At 35.6% G+C, this 23362-nt stretch overlaps 1 protein-coding gene across 1 annotated transcript in view; it reads right to left on the bottom strand.

The window, feature by feature from the left end:
- The window catches only part of DPH6 (diphthamine biosynthesis 6), a 196169-nt gene that overhangs the window by 40245 nt on the left and 132562 nt on the right, over positions 1-23362 (bottom strand). The window contains exon 6 of the mRNA XM_017539516.2: positions 4018-4079. Within this exon, the coding sequence (XP_017395005.1) occupies positions 4018-4079 (62 nt within the window). The remainder of the gene's footprint in view (positions 1-4017; positions 4080-23362) is intronic.

Genomic DNA, 23362 nt, shown 5'->3' with positions numbered 1-23362 from the left:
TACCATTCCTTTGGAAACTATTCCAAACAATACAAAAAGAAGGAATTCTTCCCAAATCATTTTAAGAGACCAACGTCATCCTGATACCAAAACCCAGCAGAGACTCAACAAGAAAGGAAAACTTCAGGCCAATATCCATGATGAACACAGATGCAAAAATCTTCAATAAAATACTGACAAGCCGATTGCAACAGCACATCAAAAAGCTTATCCATCATGATCAAGTAGGCTTCATTCCAGGGATGCAAGGCTGGTACAACATACTCAAGTCTATAAATGTAATCCACCATATAAACAGAACCAAAGTCAAAAACCACGATTATTTCAATAGATGCAGAGAAGGCCTTTGACAAAATTCAACAGCCCTTTATGCTAAAAACTCTCAATAAACTAGGTATTGAAGGAACATAAAACAATAAAAGCTATTTATGACAAGCCTACAGCCAATATCATACTGAATGGACAAAAACTGATAGAATTCCCTTTGAAATCCAACACTAGACAAGGATGCTATCTCTCACCACTGCTATTCAATATAGTATTGGAAGTTCTAGCCAGAGAAATTAGGCAAGAAAAAAAACAAAGCGTATTCAATTAGGAAAAGAGGGAGTCAAATTGTCTCTATTTGCAGACAACGTGACTGTATATTTAGAAGACCTTATCCGCTCGTCCAAAATCTCCTTAAACTGATAAGCAACTTCAGCAAAGTCTCAGGATACAAAATTAATGTGCAGAAATCACAAGCACTTCTGTACACCAATAACAGTCTAACAGAGAGCCAAATCATGAGAAAAGTCCCATTCACAATTGCTACAAAGAGAAGAAAATAGGAATACAACTAACAAAGGATGTAAAGGACCTCTTTAAGGAAAACTACAAATCACTGCTCAGGGAAATAAGAGAGGACACAAACAGATGCAGAAACATTCCATGCTCAAGATTAGGAAGAATCAATATCGTGAAAATGGCCATGCTGCCCAAACTAATTTAGAGATTCAACTCTATCTCCATCAAGCTACCAATGACCTTCTTCACAGAACTGGAAAAAAAAAACACTTTAAACTTCATATGGAACCAAAAGGGAGCGCACATAGCCAATATAATCCTAAGCAAAAAGAACAAAGCTGGAGGCATCATGCTACATGATTTCAAATTGTACTACAAGGCTACAGTAATCAAAACAGCATGGTACTGGTACCAAAACAGAGATATAGACCAATGGAACAGAACAGAGGCCCTGGAGGCAATGCCACACGTCTACAACCATCTGATCTTGGACAAACCTGACAAAAACACGCAATGTGGAAAGGATTCCCTGTTTAATAAATGGTGTTGGGAAAACTGGCTAGCCACGTGCAGAAAGGAGAAACTGGACCCCTTCCTGACACCTTACACTAAAATTAACTCTAGATGGATTAAAGACTTAAACATAAGACCTAACACCATACAAACCCTAGAAGAAAACCTAGGCAAAACCATTCAGGACATAGGCATATGCAAGAACTTCATGACTATAATACCAAAAGCATTGGCAACAAAAGCCAAAATAGACAAATGATATCTAATTAAACTCCAGAGCTTCTGTACAGCAAAAGGAACAATTATTAGAGTGGACCGGCAACCAACAGATTGGGAAAAAATTTTTGCAACCGACCCATGTGACAAAGGGCTAACAGCCAGAATCTACAAAGAACTAAAGCAGAACTATGAGAAACAAACAAACAAACCCATTGAAAAGTGGGCAAAGGATACGGACGGACACCTTTCAAAGGAAGACATATATGAGGCCAATAAACATATGAAAACATGCTCAACATCACTGGTCATTAGAGAAATGCAAATGAAAACCACATTGAGATATCATCTCATGCCAGTTAGAATGGCGATCATTAAAAAATCTGGAGACAACAGATGCTGGAGGGGATATGGAGAAACAGGAACACTTTTACACTGTTGGTGGGAGTCTAAGTTCAGCCATTTTGGAAGACAGTGTAGCAATTCCTCAAGGATGTAGAAATAGAAATTCCATTAGACCCAGCAATCCCATTACTGGGCATATATCCAAAAGATTACAAATAATTCTCTTATAAAGAGACATGCACACGTATGTTCATTGTGGCACTGTTTACAATAGCAAAGACCTGGAACCAACCCAAATGCCCATCTATGATAGATTGGACAAGGAAAATGTGGCACATAAACACCATGGAATACTATGCAGCCATAAAAAACGATGAGTTCATGTCCTTTGTAGGGACATGGATGAATCTGGAAACCATCATTCTCAGCAAACTGACACAAGAACAGAAAAACACTGCATGTTCTCACTCATAGGTGGGTGTTGAACAATGAAAACACATGGACACAGGGAGGAGAGCATCACACATTGGGGTCTGTTGTGGCGGGGGGGAAGGGAAGGACAGCAGAGGCAGGGTGGGGAGGTCAGGGGGGGATAACATGGGGAGAAATGCCAGATGTAGGTGACAGGGAGATGGAGGCAGCAAACCACATTGCCATGTGTGTACCTATGCAAAAATCCTGCATGATCTGCACATGTACCCCAGAAACTAAAGTACAATTAAAAAAAAAAAAGAACCAAAATTAAAAAAAAAATGATTTCTGTATTTTCTGTTTAAATATCCTATGATAATACCCAGGTTAACTCATAATCAACATCTCAATTCTTCTCAAAATCTTATTTCCCTTATACAAATATTATCAACATACTTAAAATCTAATCTTATGACTCCAAAGTCATAAGATTTTGGAAATAGCTCTGTCGGCCAATAACTATGGCTAATACCACAGTTTCTCACTTCTGAATTTCTCTTTCATTTCCATAAATTTATATAATGTTTTGGTAAAAGCTAAATTTAGTCTAACAGCAGTAAACAGATGTAAACATGATATGAATGGAACTATAGAACAAATTGCTGTGAGAAGAGTCCTATCAGATAAGCACAGAAAGCAACCATGTTCCATAAATTGTCTTGAATAAATGACACCAAATTATCTAGAAACCAAATATAATTTGTCATATTATATAATCATTTCATTTTTCTTTTAATTTTTGCTATCTGCCTGGAATATATTAGATGCTTAATAGTAATTATCAAGGAATTAACACTATGAAGGAAATAAGATTTCAGAGATTTCTAGGCATTTGGTACATATTGATTGATAAACCATAAAATAATCAATTACAAATAACTTTTGAAAAAACTAAAACCCATGAAGTTATTGAAAAGTGTTAACTGCTAACATTTTATAACATAGCAATGGTATTAACAAAGCCCAGAGACAATATGGATGAATTAAGAGCATGGGACAAGAAAACGACTTGTTAAAAGAGATTGGTTCTTTCACAGAAGAGAGATTTTCTTTTTCCCATCATCATGGTAGAATATAAATACTCAACACAATGTAATAATCAAACATTCTAGTTAATGATGCATTGCCATACTAATCATAGCACTTATTCTAAAACTCTAATAAAATATAGTACATTTAATAAAGAGCAAATAAAAACAACTGAATATTTAATGTTTAGGGCATATTTAGGATTTCACAATGAGAAGTAATTTGAAATCTTGAGATAATTTTTTTTTACCATGCTGTAAATTAATTTCCTAATTGATAAAAGAGAAGAGGTTACATTAATCTCTAATGAAAGTTTCTACTCCTGTTTCTGATGGCAAAGTGACTATTAGATGCTTTAATAGCATGGCAAAATTTATATAGAATACAGCGTTCTTTTAATAAAAATAAACTTTCTGACAGAGCAACCTCTTTTTAGGTATAACTTTGTCTTATATTTGGGTTAACAAGTTGGTAATTAATTTTTATAATTTTAAACATTTTCATTTCCATTTGAAGTTTAATTTTTTCATAAAAATATATTATGGATCTATTTGATTTTTTCTAAAATAAAATAAATTTTGTAATCATTATATCATGACATTATTTTTTTTTTCTGCTTTAGAGGGCTATATTTTGAGAACTAGTATAAATTCTTACCTCTACAAGATAAGGCTCCATTTGATCCAGGGTTTTCCCAAGATGCTTATCAGGATCTAAGCCTGCCAAGAAAGGTTAAATTTTTTAAAGATAACTATCAGATGGGACCTTTAAAGACACATTCCCCTTCCCTTGGCCCCTCCTCGCCTAAGAAAGTAGTGTGTATATATTTTGAATTGCTTTGCTCATAAAGTTAAAAGTACTTTGCTAGTATTTACTTTTCTATTCCCCTTGGGTAACTGTTTTTGTTGCTTCTGAAAAGTAAGTTTTTATTTATTTCAAATGCACTGTGTCAACTATCAGATGCACTGTTTCAATTCCCTTATCCATTTTGTAAAACTGTAATTGGGATAGAAAAAAGCAGTTATCATTTAAAATACATGACATTGTAATTCTTTGTATTTTAGTGGTTATGATTTATTTTACTGATGGACAACAGCATTAATTTTCTGATTTGTCCCTATTTTATTTAAACTTCAAACTTCTTACTTAGGAAGAGTAGAAAATAGCAGTAGACTGTTAGGCTTATTTTATTAATTCACTTAAGAGTAGCATATGGGCACAAATAATCACATTATTAAATTAAATGACATTTCATTTCAACTGCTTTACAACAATGTATTTTTCAAGAAAAGACAGAGACAACTCTGAAAAATCATTATTGTACCAATAGCGTGTGCATAACCTTTAATAAAGATATTAAACTGACATCATAGTAGAGTTAATATAGGTGATGGGGTGCAGGATACAAGAGTAAGCAATATGAATGCTTTCCATGCACCAAGACTAACCTGCCAGGAAAAAAATCACGTCACAAGTTGGCTACTAAATAAATTCATTTTGGATATTCATATTCATATTTACATACATTGGCATAGCTTCATTTACATAAGTTAATGTAATGAAAGACAATAGTAAGAGGAAAGACAGTTTTGTCAACAAATGGTGTGAAGCAATTGGATATCCACTTGCAAAAAAAAAATGAATCTAGACACAGACTTTACATTCTTCACAAAATTAACTCAAAATAGATTGCAGACATAAAGGTAAAATGCAAAATTATAAAACCCCTATAATAGAAAAAAAAATCTAGATGGCCTTAGGTAGGGTGATGACTTTTAAGATAGACCACCAAAAGCATGATCCATTAAGGAAACAATTAATAAGCTGACTTCATTAAAAATTAAAAACCTCTGCTCTGCAAAAGCAATGTAAAGTGAATAAAAAAGGCCGCAAACTGGGAGAAAATATGTACAAAGAACATCCGATAAAGGACTATTATCCAATATATACAAAGAACTACTAAAACTCAACAATAAGCAAACATCAATCCAATTTAAAAATGGGCAAAAGACCATACAGACACCTCACTAAAGCTATAGATGGTAAATAAGCATATGAAAAGATCCTCCACATCATACGTCACTAGAGAAATGCAAACAAAACAAGAAGATGCCACTACACACCTATTATAGTGGCCAAAATCTGGAAAACTTACAACACCAAAGGCTGGCAAGGATGTAGAGCAACACTATTGCTGATTGGAATACAAAATGGTACAGTCAATTTGTAAGACAGTTGGGCAGTTTCTCACAAAACTGAACATATTTTTATTATATGATCCAACTGTGGTGTTCCTTGGTTTTCACCCAAAGGTATTAAAAACTCCTGTCTTCACAAAAACCTGCAGATGGATGTTTATAGCAGCTTCAATCATAACTGTCAAACTCTAGAGCAACCAAAATGTCTTTCAGTGGGTGAATGACTAAATAAATTGTGTACATCCAGACAATGAAATATTATTCAGTGCTAGAAAAAAAAAATCAGCTCTCAAGCCATAAATATACATGGAGGAAATGTAAATGCATATTACTAAGTGAAAAAGGTCAATATGAAAAAGGTACATACTGTATGATTCCAACTATATGACATTCTGCAAAAGAAAAAACCATGAAGATAGTAGAAAGGTCAGTGATTGCCAGGGGTTTTGGGCAGAGGGCAGACAAGGTTAAACAGGCAGAGCAAAGAGAATTTGCTGGGTAGAAAAATACTCTGTATGATACTCTAGTGATGAATACATGCTATTATACATTTGTCTAAATCCATAGAATGTACATCACCAGCAGTGAACCCTAATGTAAACTATGAACTTTGGGTGATTATGATGTGTCATTGTAAGTTCATTAATTTTAACAAATGTACCACTCTAGTAGGGGAGGTTGATAACGGGGGAGGCCAAGCGGTAGGTATGGCAACAGGGTGTATGAAAAATCTCTGTACATTTCTCTTAATTTGCTGTGAACCTAAAACTGCTCTAACAAAATAAAAATATTTTGTAAAGTTTCCTTGTGGTCTAGAACATGATCAAATTTTATAAATGCTCCACTTGCGCTTGAATGAAAGTGTGTTTTCTATCTGTTGAAAGCAATATTCTGTACCCAAACACACAAAATCATGATCATACTTGTTAATTTTGCTGTTCAACTCTTTTATAGCCTTAAAAATTTGTGATCTCCATGAACCATCAGTTTCCAATAAGGTGAAAAAAACTCCCATTATGATTTTGGGTTTCATAATCTCTTATAATTCTGTCATTTTTTCCTTAATATATTTGAGAGCTATGTTGTTAATATGTACACAAACTTATAACTTCTAAGCTTTTTGATGGAATTATTCCATTTATCAAGAAGTAGTGACTTTTTAATCTGCATTGATTTTTATCTTGTAATCTATGTGTCATCTATGAACACTGTGACACCACCTTTCTTTTGTTAATATCTTTCATACATATTTATTTCAATTACTTGTTCACAGATTTTTGGTATTGTTTTTGTTTTAGATGCCTACATGTAATTAGATTTTTTTCTTGTTTCACCTGGTCTTATAAATATGACTCTAAAGAACTGACTTTAATCATTTTATATTATATGGCTGGACCTGTCTCTATCATCTTAGTATAAATTTTCTGTTACATTGAGCTTTATATATTTTTCTTTTTTTTCTGTCTCATACTGAATTGAAATTATTTTAACATTTTACTCTGCTGATTAGAATGTTGTAGAATGAATTTCTACTTTTCAGATAATCTGTGATTTTTTACACACATTCAAAACCACATTTTTAAAGTCTTAATGTATTAAGTATCCTTAGCATCCTTTAGACCAGAATTTAGTATGGTATTTTTAAAAAATTGTACTTTTAAGTTCTGGTGTACATGTGCAGATCTTGCACGATTGTTGCATAGTATACACATGCCATGGTGGTTTGCTGTCTCCATCCACCAGTTACCTACATCAGGCATTTCTCCTAATGTTATCCCTCCCCAACCTCCCCACACCCCGCTATCCCTCCCCTAGCCCCCAACCCCCAACAGGCCCTATCGTATGATGTTCCCCTCCCTGTGCCCATGTGTTCTCATTGTTCAAAATCCGCCTATGAGTGAGAACATGAGGTGTTCCATTTTTTGTTCTTGTGTCACTTTGCTGAGAATTATGGTTTCCAGATTATCCATGTCCCTACAAAGGACATGAACTCAACCTTTTTTATGGCTGCATAGTATTACATGGTGTATATGTGCCAAATTTTTTTTGTTCAGTTTATCACTGATGGGCATGTGGGTTGGTTCCAGGTCTTTGCTATTGTAAACAGTGCCGCAATGAACACACACGTGCATGTATGTCTATGTAACAGAACAATTTATAACCCTTAGGGTATATATTCAGAAATGGGATTGATGGGTCAAATGGAATTTCTATTTATAGATCCTTGAGGAATCGCCACACTTCCACAATGGTTGAACTAATTTATATTCCCACCAACAGCATAAAAGTGTTCCTATTTCTCCACATCCTCTCCAGCATCTCATCTCCAGATTTTTTTAATGATCATCATTCTAACTGGCATGAGATGGTATCTCAATGTGGTTTTGATTTGCATTTCTCTAATGACCAGTGATGATGAGCATTTTTTCATGTTTATTGGCCTCATAAATGTCTTCTTTTTAAAAGTGTCTGTTCATATCCTTCACCCACTTTTGAATGGGTTTGTTTTTTTCTCATAGTTCTGCTTTAGTTCTTTGTAGATTCTGGATATTAGCTCTGTAGATTCTGGATATTAGCCAGATGGGTAGACTGCAAAAATTTTTTCCCATTCTGTTGGTTCTGATCACTGTTTCTTTTGCTGTGCAGAAATTCTTAAATTTAATTAGATCCCATTTGTGTATTTTGGCTTTTGTTGCCATTGCTTTTGGCGTTTTCAGTCATGAAATCCCTGCCTATGCCTATTTCCTGAATGTTTTTGCCTCGGTTTTCTTCTAGGGTTTTTATCATGTTAGGACTTGTGTTTAAATCTTTAATTGGGAGTTAATTTCAGTGCAAGGTTAAGGAAGGCATCCAGTTTCTGCTTTCTGCACATGGCTAGCCAGTTTTCCCAACACCATTTATTAAAGAAGGAATCTTTTCCCTATTGTTTGTTTTTGTGAGGTTTGTCAAAGATCAAATGGTTGTAGATGTGTGGCATTACTTCTGAGGCCACTGTTCTGTTTCAATGGTCTATATCTCTGTTTTGGTACCAGTTCCATGCTGTTTTGATTACTATAGCCTTGTAGTATAGTTTGAAGTCAGACAGTGTGATGCCTCCAGCTTTGTTCTTTTTGCTTAGGATGGTCTTGGCTATGAGGGCTCTCTTTTGGTTCCATATGAAGTTTAAGGTGTTTTTTTCCATTTCTGTGAAGAAGGTCAGTGGTAGCTTGATGGGAATAGCGTTGAATCTATAAATTACTTTGAGCAGTATGGCCATTTTGATGATATTGATTCTTCCTAACTAGGAGCATGGAATGTTTTTCCATCTGTTTGTGTCCTCTCTTATTTCCTTGAGCAGTTGTTTGTAGTTCTCTTTGAAGAGGTCCTTCACATCCATTGTTAGTTGTATTCCTAGGTATTTTATTCTCTTTGCAGCAATTGTGAATGGGAGTATGCTCATGACTTGGCTCTCTGTTTGTCTGTTATTGGTGTATAGGAATGCCTGTGATTTCTGCACATTGATTTTTATCCTGAGACTTTGCTGAAGTTGCTTATCAGCTTGAGATTTTGGGCAGAGATGATGGGGTCTTCTAAATATACAGTCATGTCATCTGCAAATAGAGGCAATATGACTTTCTCTTTTCCTAACTGAATACGCTTTATTTCTTTTTCTTGCCTGATTGCTCTGGCTAGAACTTCCAAAACTATACTGAATAGGAATGGTGACAGGGGGCATCCTTGTCTACTGCCAAATTTCAGAGGAAATGCTTCCAGTTTTTGCCCATTCAGTATGATATTGGCTGTGGGTTTGTCATAAATGGCTTTTATTATTTTGAGATACGTTCCATCAATACCTAGTTTATTTAGAGTTTTTAGCATAAAGCGCTGTTGAATTTTGTTGAAGGCCTTCTCTGCATCTATTGAAATGATCATGTGGTTTTTGTCTTTGGTTCTGTTTATATGATGGATTACATTTATAGGCTTGCATATGTTGAACCAGCCTTGCATCCCCCGGATGAAGCCTACTTGATTGTGATGGATAAGCTTTTTGATGTCCCATCTGGACTTGGACTTTTTTTGGTTGGTAGGCTATTAATTGCTGCCTCAACTTCAGTCCTTGTTACTGGTCTATTCAGGGATTCGACTTCTTCCCAGTTCAGTCTTGGAAGGGTGTAAATGTCCAGGAATTTATGCATTTCTTCCAGGTTTACTGGTTTATGTGCAAAGAGTCATTTGTAGTAATCTCTGATGGTAGTGTGTATTTCTATGAAATTGGTGGTGATCTCCCCTTTATCATTTTTTATTGCTATCTATTCAATTATTCTCTCTTTTCTTTTTTATTAGTCTGGCTAGCGGTCTGTATATTCTGTTGATCTTTTAAAAAAAACCAGCTCCTAGATTCACAGATTTTTTGAAGGGTTTTTTTGTGTCTCTCTCTCTTTCACTTCTGCTTCCACCTTAGTTATTTCTTGCCTTCTGTTGGCTTTTGAGTTGTTTTGATCTTGTTCCTCTAGCTCTTTCAATTTTGACGATAGGGTGTTGATTTTAGTTCTTTCCTCCTTTCTCATGTAGGCATTTATTGCTATAATTTCCCTCTACACATTGCTTTAAATGTGTCCCAGAGTTTCTGGTACATTGTGTCTTCGTTCTCATTGGTTTTGAAGAACATCTTTATTTCTGCCTTCATTTCATTGTTTATCCAGTCGTCATTCAAGAGCAAGTTGTTCAGTTTCCATGTAGTTATGCGATTTTGGGTGAGTTTCTTAATCCTGAGTTCTAATTCAATTACACTGTGGTCTGAGAGTCTGTTTGTTATGATTTCAGTTATTATTATTATTATTTTTGAGACAGTGTCTCGCTATGCTGCCCAGGCTGGAGTGCAGTGGCTATTCACAGGTGCTATCCCACTACTGATCAGCATGGGAGTTTTGACCTGCTCCGTTTCTGACCTGGGCTGGTTCACCCCCCTAGGCAACCTGGTGGTCCCCTGCTCCCAGGAGATCACCATATTGATGCTGAACTTAGTGTGGACACCAGATTGGCATAGCACACTACAGCCCAGAACTCCTTGCCTCAAGCGATACTCCCACCTCATCCTTCCAAGTAGCTGGGACTACAGGCACACAGCACCATGCCTGGAGATTTCTGTTCTTTTGCATTTGCTGAGGAGTGATTTACTTCCAACTATCTGGTCAATTTCAGAGTAAGTGCAATGTGGTGCTGAGAAGAATGTATATTCTGTGGATTTGGGGTGGAGAGTTCTGTAGATGGTCTATTAGGTCCACGTGGTCCAGATCTGCAATCAAGTCCTGGATATCCTTGTTGATTTTCTGTCATGTCCAGCTGTCTGATATTGACAGTGAAGTGTTAAAATCTCCCACTATTATTGTGTAGGAGTCTAAGTCTCTTTGTAGGTCGTTAAGAACTTGCTTTATGTATCTGGCTGCTTCTATACTGAGTGCATATATATTTAGGATAGTTAGCTCTTTTGGTTGCATTGATCCTTTTACCATTACGTAATGTCCCTCTTTGCCTCTTTTGATCTTTGCTGGTTTAATGTCCACTTTATCAGGGACTAGGATTGCAACCTTGCTTTTATTTTGCTCTCCATTTGCTTGGTAAATCTTCCTCCATTCCTTTATTTTGAGTCTATATGTGTCTTTGCACATGAGATGGGTCTCCTGAATACAGCACAACAATGGGTTTTAACTTTTTATCCAGTCTGCCAATATGGGGCATTTAGGCCATTTACATTTAATGTTAATATTGTTATGTGTGACTTTGATTCTGCTATTTTGTTACTGGCTGGTTGCTCTGCGCATTAGTTGAAGCAGTTTCTTCACTGCCTCATTGGTCTTTACCATTTGGTATGTTTTTGCAGTGGCTGGTACTGGTTCCTTTCCATGTTTACTGCTTTCTTCAGAAGCTCTTGTAAGGCAGGCCTGGTGGTGACAAAATCTCTCAGCAATTGCTTGCCCATAAAAGATTTTATTTCTCCTTCACTTATGAAGCTTAGTTTGGCTGGATAGGAAATTCTGGGTTGAACGTTCTTCTCTTTAAGGATGTTGAATATTGGCTCCCACTTTCTTCTGCCTCATAGGGTTTCTGCTGAGAGATCCACTGTGAGGCTGATGGGCTTCCCTTTGTCCCTTTGTAGGTAAGAGAGGTCTGCTGTGAGTACGATGGGCTTCCTTTGTGGGTGACCCGACCTTTCTCTCTGGTTGCCCTTAGAATTTTTTTTTTTTTCCTTCATTTCAACCCTTGTGAATCTGACAATTACATGCCTTGGGGTTGCTCTTCTTGAGAAATATCTTTGTGATGTTCTCTGTATTTTCTGGATTTGAATGTTGGCCTGCCTCGCTAGGTTGGGGAAGTTCTCCTGGATAATATCCTGAAGAGTGTTTTCCAGCTTGTGTTCATTCTCCCTGTCACATTCACATACACCGATCAAGTGTAAATTAGGTCTTTTTACAGATACCATATTTCTTGCAGGCTTTGTTCATTTCTTTTCAATCTTATTTTCTCTCATCTTGCCTTCTCATTTTATTTCACTGAGTTGATCTTCAATCTCTGATACCCTTTCTTCTGCTTGATTGATTTGGCTACTGAAACTTATGTATGCTTCACTAAGTACTCATGCTGTGTTTTTCAGCTCCATCAAGTCGTTTATGTTCTAAGTTGGTTATTCTAGTTAACATTTTGTCTAACCTTTTTTTTAAGGTTATTAATTTCTTTGCATTGAGTTAGAACATGTTCCTTTAGCTCAGAGAAGTTAGTTATTATCCACCTTCTGAAGCCTGCATCTGTCAATTCATTAAACTCATTATCCATCCTGTTTTGTTCTCTTACTTGTGAGGAGTTGTGATCCCTTGGAGGAGGAGAGGCGTTCTGGTCTTTGATGATTTCATCCTTTTTGTGCTGGTTTCTTCCCATTTTCGTGGATTTATCCACCTTGGATCTTTGAAGTTGGTGACTTTGGATGGGGTCTCTGAGTTGATGTCCTTTCTGTTGATGTTGAAGTTATTTTTGTTTTTTAGTTTTCCTTCTAACAGTCAGGTCCCTCTGCTGTAGGTCCACTCCAGACCTTGCTTGCCTGGAAATCACCTGTAGGGGTTGCAAAACAGCAAGGATTGCTGCCTGATCTTCCCTCTGGTAGCTTTGTCCCAGAAGGGTACCCGCCAGACGTCAGCCAGAGCTCTCTTGTATGAGGCATCTTTTTGGTTATGCAGAGGTCAGGGAACCACTTGAGGAGGCAATCTGTTCCTTGTCTGCCTGCAGAGGCACTGTTGGGCTGTCATGGACTCAGTGCAGCTGCTGTGCAAGCTTCCTCTGGCTTTTGTTTACACAGCCAGGTTCAGACAGACCTCACCAATGGTGGACGCCCTTCCCTGCACCGAGCTCGATCATCCCGGGCTGAAGTCGAACTGATTTGCTGGCTGCAAAACTTTCAAGACACAGGGCTTCAGTCTGCTGGTCTTTGTAGGGGTGGGACCTACCCTGGTCTTTGTGGGGGTGGGACCTGCCCAGCCACATCACCTGTCTCCCTGCTTTCAGCTCCCCCTCTTTCTGGGGAGTAGGTCGCTCCAACCCACAGGCGCTCTCAGTGCTAGTGAAAACATCCACCCAGATCTGTGCCAACATGGGGCACCAGCCAGAGCTGCTGCTCAGATCTGTGCTGGTAACTCACGGTGCTTTTCAGCCCAGGCGGGGATCTCCTGGTCTGTGTGTTGCAGAGGCCATGGGAGAAGCACAGTATCTTCTGAGGTTGGGGGGAAGTCCCTGATCTTGTCAGTTGCACTTCCCTGGGTGAGGCAGTGCCCAGCCCTGCGTTGGCGTGGCCTCCTTGGGCTACACCCACTGTCCAATCAGTCCCATTGAAATGAACCTGGTACCTGGGTTGGAAATGCAGAGATCACTTGCCTTCTACGTCTCTCTTGCTGGGAACTGTGCTCCAGAGCTGTTCCTATTTAGCCATCTTGGTGGATTCCCCTAGTATGTTTTAACTAGGTACTAAACAGGCTTCACCATTTCAGTTACTGTGTTGAATTTCTGGTCCATTATTTTCAGCAAGAAAAGTTAAGGTTATCAACATATTTTACAATGTCTATGCTCACTATTGTTTCTCATTCATTTTTCCTTGAATCAATCTATTTCTAATTAATGTTTGTTCTTTACTGTTTCACAGTAGATTTGTGAGTGGTATACTCTCCTAGTTTTTACAGGTCTCATAATGTCTCTATGTTACTCTCATAATAGTTTAGTTGCAATATATTACTTCTGGCATTTGCTGTTCCAAATGAAAATTATGCTGTCAGTCTGATAGTGGTTCCCATTGAAGGAATCTTTTATTTTCTATATGCTGGATTGTACAAATTTCAACATACTTATTACATTTTGCAATCTTAATTCAATGTGTCTAGGCATACATTTATTTTAATTAGTAATGGACAACACCTAATGTGTACTTTTAATCCAAAAACTCATGTCTTTCTTCAAATATAGAGCATTTTCAACTATTGTATCTGTTTGTCTGCCTTCTATTTTTTCCTTGAAACACCTATTATATAATATTGCAAATCCAATCTAGCCTCCATATTTTTAAATTACTTTTTCTGTTTTTTTTCCCTCTCCCTGTGGCTTTTTCTACTGTTTTCCTCTCTGTATGCCTTCTTTGTGAATTACTTTTTCTCTTTATTCTGCTGTACTCTTTTTCTCTTTGACTTGGCTACCATTTATTCTGCCCACTCAGGTTTTTTTGTTTTTATGACAATGTTTCATTTCTAAAATTTTTAATTGGTTTTCACATCACTTGTTACTGTTTCCTTCTGGGCAATTTATTTTTCTAATAATTGCTTTTTTAAACAAATGGATTTTATGTTTTTCTTGATCTCTTTGAGGTTCTCCCTCATGTAGGAGAACCTACACGATGCACTTCTTATTTCTGTTTCCCCACAGGACATCTCCCAACTGCTTTTGCCTGCTTCCTTGATCCCTGTATTACAGCACACAACTTCAGTCCTCTTCAGTATTTTTTATCTTTTCATTTCTAGCTAACAGAGAAGTTTACAGTGTTTTCCAGCACAATTATGTTTTTCACATTTTTCCTTCTTATATTCATCTATGACTGCCATGGGTTTGGGATGGAAATTTGTTGAACTCCAAAGCATAAGTATGCAAGGTCAGCATGGCTGGAAGTTTTTAGCCTTCCCTCCAAATTGTGTGTGTAAGTGTGTGCGTGTTTGTGTGTGTGTGTGTGTGTGTGTGTATAAGGGTGCACGCGCCCGCACAACACATACATAAATCACAGTCAGCACTAGGGCATCATTTAAAAAGTATCCCATGATTGGATTTGAGAATTTGTGATTTGCATGCTATGTATGAATCTGGAAGTAAATATATGCCTATAACACATGAAAGGGAATTTAAGAGCGCACTATTTCACACAGGTAGACACCATAAGATCTTATTTTTTTTGCAGTCTTTTAATTCATTGTAGAGTATCAAGCCCCAAACAGCAGTTATATCTCATATCAGAGATGGCTGTATTCCACAAATAAAGTAATTTGGATTGCCTTTAAATATGAGTCAGTAAATAATATAAACATAAAACACACCAGGCACACTTTCCATGTGAATCTGTGTCATCACACAGGTACACCTTGGTATAAATTAGTTGGCATTGAAAGACTTTTCTGTACTCATGAAAATATTTACAATTTAGTTATTATTGGGTTAGACACTAAAAATTCTATGAAGCTAAAATCATTGAAATTAATAAAATTTAAAACATTAAAGAAAAATTTTCAAATATCTTCCTGAGATATACTAGAGATCATTTCACTAAAAAAGGAGACCATTGTAAAGCTAGAAAGTAGCTAAAATATTTAAGAGCCAGATTTCTTTTCTCTCAGAGTTTATAATAAAATAAGCTTCATGTGCATCTACAGGTTTGGTAAAAGGGTCTGCATAAAGTTTAGTGAGGGTGTATATGCTGCTATGATTCATGGGCCTGATATTTTAGTCTATGGGTGTCCAATCTTTTGGCTCCCCCGGGCCACACTAGAAGAACTGTCAAGGGCCACATATGAAATATACTCACTCAAATGACAGATGATGAGCTGGAAAAAAATCACAAAAAAAATCTCACAGTGTTAGAGAGTTTACAAATTTGCATTGGGCCACATTCATAGCCGTCCTGAGCCATGGGCTGAATAAGCTTGTGTTAGACATTTAACACAGGACAGAACAATAGTAACAACATTTCACATACATGAAAGATGGTTTCAAAGGACATCTAAAACAAAAGGACTAGCAGGATGTAAGAAATAAACAATTTTAAAACATATTTTTCAGAGGTTATGTCAGGTGATTTAGGAAGGCTTTTTTGGCATGAACAATGATTTAGGTGTTCCTATATCATGATGTGATACTATTTAAACAGACTATAATTCTTTTCTATAAAATGTCTAGGTTTTAGTAATAAAACTACTTGTTTAAATTCAATATAATAGCCGGCATACTCTTCTGAATGGATTTTTACACTTTAATTCAACAAAGCATATGTTCCACTGCACTTGATTATAATAACTACTTAGGTCTTTTTCTCTTGATGCCTTGCTAGTTACTTTATCTGAGCACAATCTGCATTTGCTTACATTTTTCTGTTCATTAGAAAGTGACAAGTCCTTGGGGACCTCATGATCACTGTCCATATGACACGTATTGCAGACTGTTTATAGAATATATATTCTTGGATAAGATCCAGAGATTTCTAGCAATTCCAGCTACTGTCCTTGCAAAAGCAATGGCCTGAAGCCACCATGATCTTTGAGATCTTTTCTAAATCAGCTGAAACTACTATGCATCGGATTATATTAGTCAGAGATGTAGAAAGATTATTCATCTCACCCCAGAATATATCTGAATACAGGACTTTTCTCAAGAAATTCATGCTTAGCACACCAATGATTCCATAAATATCAAACTATTAATACATAAAAACAAAAACTCCCAGTAATTGTTTTTATAAGTATAAAGATTGAGTACTTAATTTTTGTACACTTCCACATATTCCACAAGTTTCTTCACTTACCAACATCTAAGCATTGTATGCACAGTGTTTATAATACTTACTTTCATTTCCCTAAATGGAATATGACAATTATTAAAATAATTTTAAAACAAAAATCTGAAACAACAGACCTTTTTAATGTGAAAAATTGTTAGCTTATCTACAATTATGAAGCTCTAAGATTTTAGATTTTATTTTAAGTATTTTGGTTTTGGTATTTTCTAACCAGATGATACGCACAGAGGATTCTAAATGATACTTCTTAATTCAGAATGGAAGGCCAGGGTCATATTAGCATCAGTAACATATTTCTCAATAAACTTATTTTTAAATTTTTGTTTTAAATGGTTCAGAGGCAAATATTTTAAATAATGAAGTCAATGTCTGAGTTAAATTTTAACACAACAGCTAGACATCACAACGTCTGTTTACTTCACCAAGAACCCACTTATGTTTCTAAGTAAAATTGAAGAATGATGCTAATACACCAATATATTTGCACTCAAATAATTCTACCACATAAAATCATTTAAAGTATATGAATATATAACAATATCTTAGTAAATTTAAAATCCATCTTACACATCCATTCCATTTTCAATTTTTAAGCAGTAGCCATTTAACTGGTAAATGAATCTGGTCCAAAAGGCACATTTTCTTTTTCTTTAAATAAATCCTAGTTTCTAGACCCAATACAATTTCAGTATACTTTAAAAATCTCTCCCTTAATCTTTGTAATATCATCATTCTCATTTTATTTTACATAAAACTGCATTATATTAAAGCCTTTAGAGGAGCCATGAAAAGCCTCTGAAAAAGCCACAACAGCTCATGGGCTTTTTCAATGCAATTCAACTTTATCTAAAAGCTTCAAATTACCTCGGTCCTTGGAAAAGATTTTTCTTTTTAAAATTTATTCAATTTAGGTGTCTCTTTTCTCGTGAAGCTTGGGTCACAAACAGACACAAACTGTGCTTTACCAAAACCTCAACAGTCAGTACAATTTACCTTTTGAGCCAGTGAATTATACAATGTGAGTCTTTATGTATTTAACTTCCTATAAAAACCTTTATAATCACTGAGACAATTATATTTGTTAATGTTGACATAAATATCAATATCAAAAAACATCAATATTAATGAAGATTACAATCCATAAGATCCAAGATGATGTTATATTTAAGGTACATTTTAACTCTAATACATACATATGTTACTTTGAGTTATTAATATTTTTGCCAATGTAGAAAAAATTTACTGTAAACCCTGATACCTTACCATTTCATCATGTCATAAAGACATTCCTTGATGGAAGCTGGGTGGATGAAAAAACCCACAACAAGAACTAGGCACCGATAACTCCATGCAAAATTAAGAAATTAATTAGGAGGAAGAACCATAATTTGCAGAGCTGACACCTATTTTACTTTACTTGCATGTATCAATGAGAAGCAATTACAATTCAATTAAAATGTTCAATTTTATTACTTTACTTACTGACCTTGAAGTTAATGCCTGTTTTATTTAATTGCATCATCTATGAATAAATGTTAACCCTACAATGTTATGCCCAATTATTTTCAATGCATTTTTCAACTTCTCAGCTGAATTATATCAATTTATTATCTACTGTCATGAAAGCAAGTAGAGGCTTATCTCTTCAGTACAGCCCAATAAATGAAGAGAGAAGCATCACAAAATGGTTGACAATGCTATTTCTAAGAATCAAGTAAAATGAATTGTGTTCTCATCTCAACCTTGGTAGCCTAGAGTTTTACTATAAAATCAATAGGTGATATTAGAAAAGGTACAATCACTCTGAGAAACAACTGCTAATCTGTCTATAATTCTCGATAAATCCATTGCATACAAGAACTGAATAACTCGTGTATCTTCCAAACTAAAACGGGCGTGCCTGCCCACTCTCTCTCTCTTCCTATCTCTCTTTCTCTCTCTCTCTCCCCTGAAATCGCTTCCTATCTCTACCAGGCTTACTGAACATCAGAACAAGTAGATAACATTTTAAAAACTCCAACTGTTTTGTTGGTAAATATAATTTTTATTTGTTCCCAGACTCATGCTGAACACACCATTATTCTATAATTGTTTTTAGAAATAAAATGAAAGAATTTTTATTTAAAAGAACAGGTAAGAAGACTGATTATATAATCTCTAAAAAATGAAATTACGTATACGAAAGTGACTATCTCAGGAAGGACCTTATTTCAATTTTTCACATTTTCCATTTCTACCATTAGACTTAAATGCTTACAGCTCTTAGAGGTTAAGAGTTATCTCAATATGTGACTTCTTTGCTTTGAATGTAAATGTTTTAAATTCTCCAATCAAAAACACAGAGGGGCAGAATGGATGAAATTTGAGTGCCAACTATATGCTGCCTACAGGAGACTCACTGCACCTTTAAAAACCCTCAAAGACTAAAAGTAAAGGAATGGAAAAAAGAGATTTCATGCAAATAGAACAAAAAGAGAGCAAAGACGGCTATACTTACCTTAGATAGAATAAGTTTTAGGTCAAAAAACTAAAAAGGATAATAAAGGTCATAATATAGTGATTAAGGATTTGATTCATCAAGAGGATATAACAACTATAAATATATATGCACCTAACATTGGAGCACATAATTATATAAAGCAAACATTAACAAATCTGAAGAGGGACATAGACTGCAACACAATAATAGTAGGAGATTCAATACCCCACTATCAACAATGGATAAAACTTCCAGACAAAATCAGTAAGGAAATATTGTGCTTGAACTACTTTAGGCCAAAGGAACCTACCAGATATTTACAGAACATTCCTTTCAACAGCAACAGAATAGAAATTTTTCTCAAGTGCATACAAAATATTCTCCAGATCATACATTTGGCTACAAAAAAGTCTTAACACATTTAAGGTTAAAATCACATCAAGTATCTTTTTCAACCACAATGCTATGAAACTAGAAATCAAAAGAGAAAGAATCACAGAAAATTAAGAAATGCATGAAAATTAAATGCATATATGACCCTATTTTCCTGGGTCAAAGAAGAAATTAAAAAACATCTTGAGACAAACACAAATGGAAACAAAATATGCCAAAATGTACAGGATGCAGCAAAAGCAGTTCTAAGAGGAAAGTCTGTAGCAATAAACGCCTACATCAAAAAGGAAGAAGGATCTCAAATAAACAATCTAATATTATAGCTCAAAGAAGTAGTAAAAGACAAGCCCAAAGACAGCAGAATAAAGATCCTAACAAAGACTAGGGCATAAATAAATAAAATTGAAACTGAAAAAAAACAATGGAAAAATCAATAAAACTGAGTTTTTTGTGTTTTGGTTTTTTTTTTGAGATGGAGTCTCTCTTTGTTGCTCAGGCTGGAGGTGCAGTGGCACGATCTTGGCTCACCACAACCTCTGCCTCCTGGGTTCAAGCTATTCTCCGGCCTCAGCCTCCTGAGTAGCTGGGACTACAGGCGCACATCACCACACCCGGCTAATTTTTCTATTTTTTAGTAGAGATGAGGTTTCATCATATTGGCCAGGCTGGTCCCAAACTCCTGACATCATGATCTGCGTGCCTCCACCTCCCAAAGTGCTGGGGTTGCAGGCATGAGCCACCACACCCAGCCTAAAACTGAGTTGTTTTTGAAAAGCTAAACAAAACTGACAAGCCCTTAGCCAGCCTAAGAAAAACAAGAGGAGGACTCAAATAAATAAAATCAGAAATGGAAGGGGAGACATTACAAACAGTAACATGAAAATAGAAAGGATCATAAGACACTACTAAAAACAACTATATACCAACAAATATGGCAATCTAGACAAAATGGATATATTCCTAGGAACCTATAACCTACCAAAACTGAATCACAAAGAAATTAAAAATCTGAACAGGCCAATAATAAGTATGGGGATTGAATCAGTCATTAAGTCTGCCATCAAATAAAAGCCCAGGATCAGATAGCTTCATGGCTGAATTCTACCAAAAATTCAAAGAGATAATACCAATCTTACTCAAACTCTTTCAAGTAAACAAGTAAACATTGAAGAAGAGGGAATAGTTCCAAACTAATTTTATAAGGCTAGAAATATTCTAAAATCTATGAGCTGATATTTTACTTCTGTGTAACACAAAGTAGACTTAGATATTTTATACATTCACTTTTAAGATCAATGGCAAACATGAAATAAATGACCAACAAATGATATTAAGTATAATTATGCAGTTACTGATAACTGTGATAGTTCAAATGACCCTTTTTTGTACACTAAAAATTACTATAAAGTTCTTGGGATGCACAGAATAAATAATAAGTGAAAGACGTGTAGAAGACAGGGAGTTTTTTTTATAAGAAGGGATTTGAAATATTTATTCTTAAAACATTTTCTTATTCGTTTTCAAGATGATGAGTACTGGAAACTTAAAGAAGCTCAATATGAGTAGAGAGTTTCTGAAGTTGGGAGAGTAGAAGCTAAAAATGTAGACAAAAGCCAAGTCCTGTATGGCCTTCTGCTTCATGTATTTAAGTTTTCTATGACTCATCAGAGAAGAGTTATCTAATCAGATTTTGGTATACAGAAACAGACGCCACCAGGTGCAGTGGTTCATGCCTGTAATCCCAGCACTTTGAGGGACCATGGCAGGCAGATCACAAGGTGAGGAGTTCAAGACCCACCTGCCTAATACAGTGACACCCTGTCTCTACCAAAAATACAAAAATTAGCCAGGCATAATGGCGTGTGCCTGTAGTCCCAGCTACTTAGGAGGCTGAGGTAGGAGAAACGCTTGAACCCAGGAGGTGGAAGTTGAAGTGAGGCGAGATTGCATCATTGCACTTCAGCCTGGGTGACAGGATGAGACTGTTTAAAAAAAAAAAAAAAACAGAAACCATGAAATGACATCTCAAGGAGGATATATGAAGTGAGAAGATACAGGAAAAAGCCTTGAGGAATACCAAATTCTAATGAACCTACAGTAAGAATGAAATATTCAAAATGCAAATCTGGTGTAGTCATTATATTTTCCCTAACAGCTTTATTGAGATATAGTTGACAATTAGAAACTGTATATATTTAAGGTGTATAACTTGATGATTTATGCATACATTGTAAAATATTCACCACAATCAAGCAAATTAACATATCCACCTTCTTACACAGTTACCATTTGTATGTGTGTGTGGTGAGAACATTTAAGATTTATCCTCTTTGCAAATTTCAAGTATACAACACAATACTGTTAACTATAGACACACTGTTGTACATTAGATCTCCAGAACTTATCTCCCATAACAAACTCTGTACCCCTTAATCAACATCTTCCCAAATCCTTCTCCTCTCCATCCTCTGATAACTATCATTCTATTCTTTATTTCTATGAGTTTGACATTTTTAGATTACATGTATAAGTGATACGATGCAGTATTTGTCTTTCTGTATCTGGCCTGTTTTACATAGTATAAGGTTCTCCAGGTTCATCCTTGTTGTTGCAAATGGCTAGGTTTCCTTTTTAACGGTTGAATAATACTCTATCATATAAATATACCACATTTTCTTTAGCCATTTATCTACTGACATACATTTAGACTGTTTTTGTATCTTAGTGATTGTGAATAATGCTAAAATAAATATGGGAGTGCAGATATCGCTTGATATTGATTTCATTTCCTTTGAATATATACTCAGAAGTGTGACTGCTGGATCATACAGTAATTACACTTAAAAAATTTTGAGGAATCTACATACTGTTTTCTATAATGGAGGTACCAATTTACATCCCCACCAACAGTATACAACGTTCCTTTTTCTCCAACATTTATCTTTCACCTTTCTGATATTCATTCTAACAGGTGTGATATGATACCCCATTGTGGTTTTGATTGGCATTTCCCTGATGATTAGTGAAATTTAGTACTTTTTCTTATACCTGTTTGTCATTTGTATGTCTCTTTTAGAGAAATGTTCATTCAAGTCCTTTGCCCTTTTTTTAAACAAAGTTATTTGCCTTTTTGCTATGAAGTTGCAGGAGTTCCTTATATATTTTAAATGTTAACCCCTTATCAGATATAGGATTTGCAAATATTGTTTTGTACTCCCTAGGTTGCCTTTTCACTTTCCTCTTTCCTTTGCTGTGCAGAAGCTTTTTAGTTTGATGCAATCCTATACGTCTATTTTTACTTTTCTTGCCTGTGTTTTTGATGTCATATCAAAAAAACCATTGTCCAGTCCAATCACATTTTTTCCTTTGTTTTCTTCAAGCAGTTTTACAGTTTTGGACCTTGCATTAAAGTTTTAAATCCATTTTGAGTTGAATGTTGTGTGAGATAAGAGTTCACTTCTTCCACATGTAGATATGGATAGTTTCCCTGGCACCATTTATTGAAAAGGCTATCCATTCCCATTGTATGTTTGGCATCCCTGTGAAAGATCAGTTGATCATAGATGTGTAAATTTATTTCTAGGATTACTATTCTATTCCACTGGTCTCTATACTTGTTTTTATACCAATACCATTCTGTTTTTATTGTTGTAGTTTTATAATATGTTTAGATATCAGATATTGTGATTGCTTTGTTTGTCTTCCTGAAGATTGATTTGGCTATTTGTGGTCTTTTGTGGTTCCATATGAGTTTTGGAATTGTTTTTCTATTTCTATAAGGAATGCCATTGAGAATTTGCTAAGAATTACATTGTAACTGTAGCTCACTTGGTAATATTGACTTTTTTTTTTTTTTTTTTTTTTTTT

Source organism: Cebus imitator, unplaced genomic scaffold, assembly GCF_001604975.1.
Source record: "Cebus imitator isolate Cc_AM_T3 unplaced genomic scaffold, Cebus_imitator-1.0 Scaffold119, whole genome shotgun sequence".
In the NCBI taxonomy this organism is placed as follows: Eukaryota; Metazoa; Chordata; class Mammalia; order Primates; family Cebidae; genus Cebus; species Cebus imitator.
The sequence above is the reverse complement of the archived record's forward strand: the minus strand, read 5'-3'. Positions and strand labels throughout refer to the sequence as shown.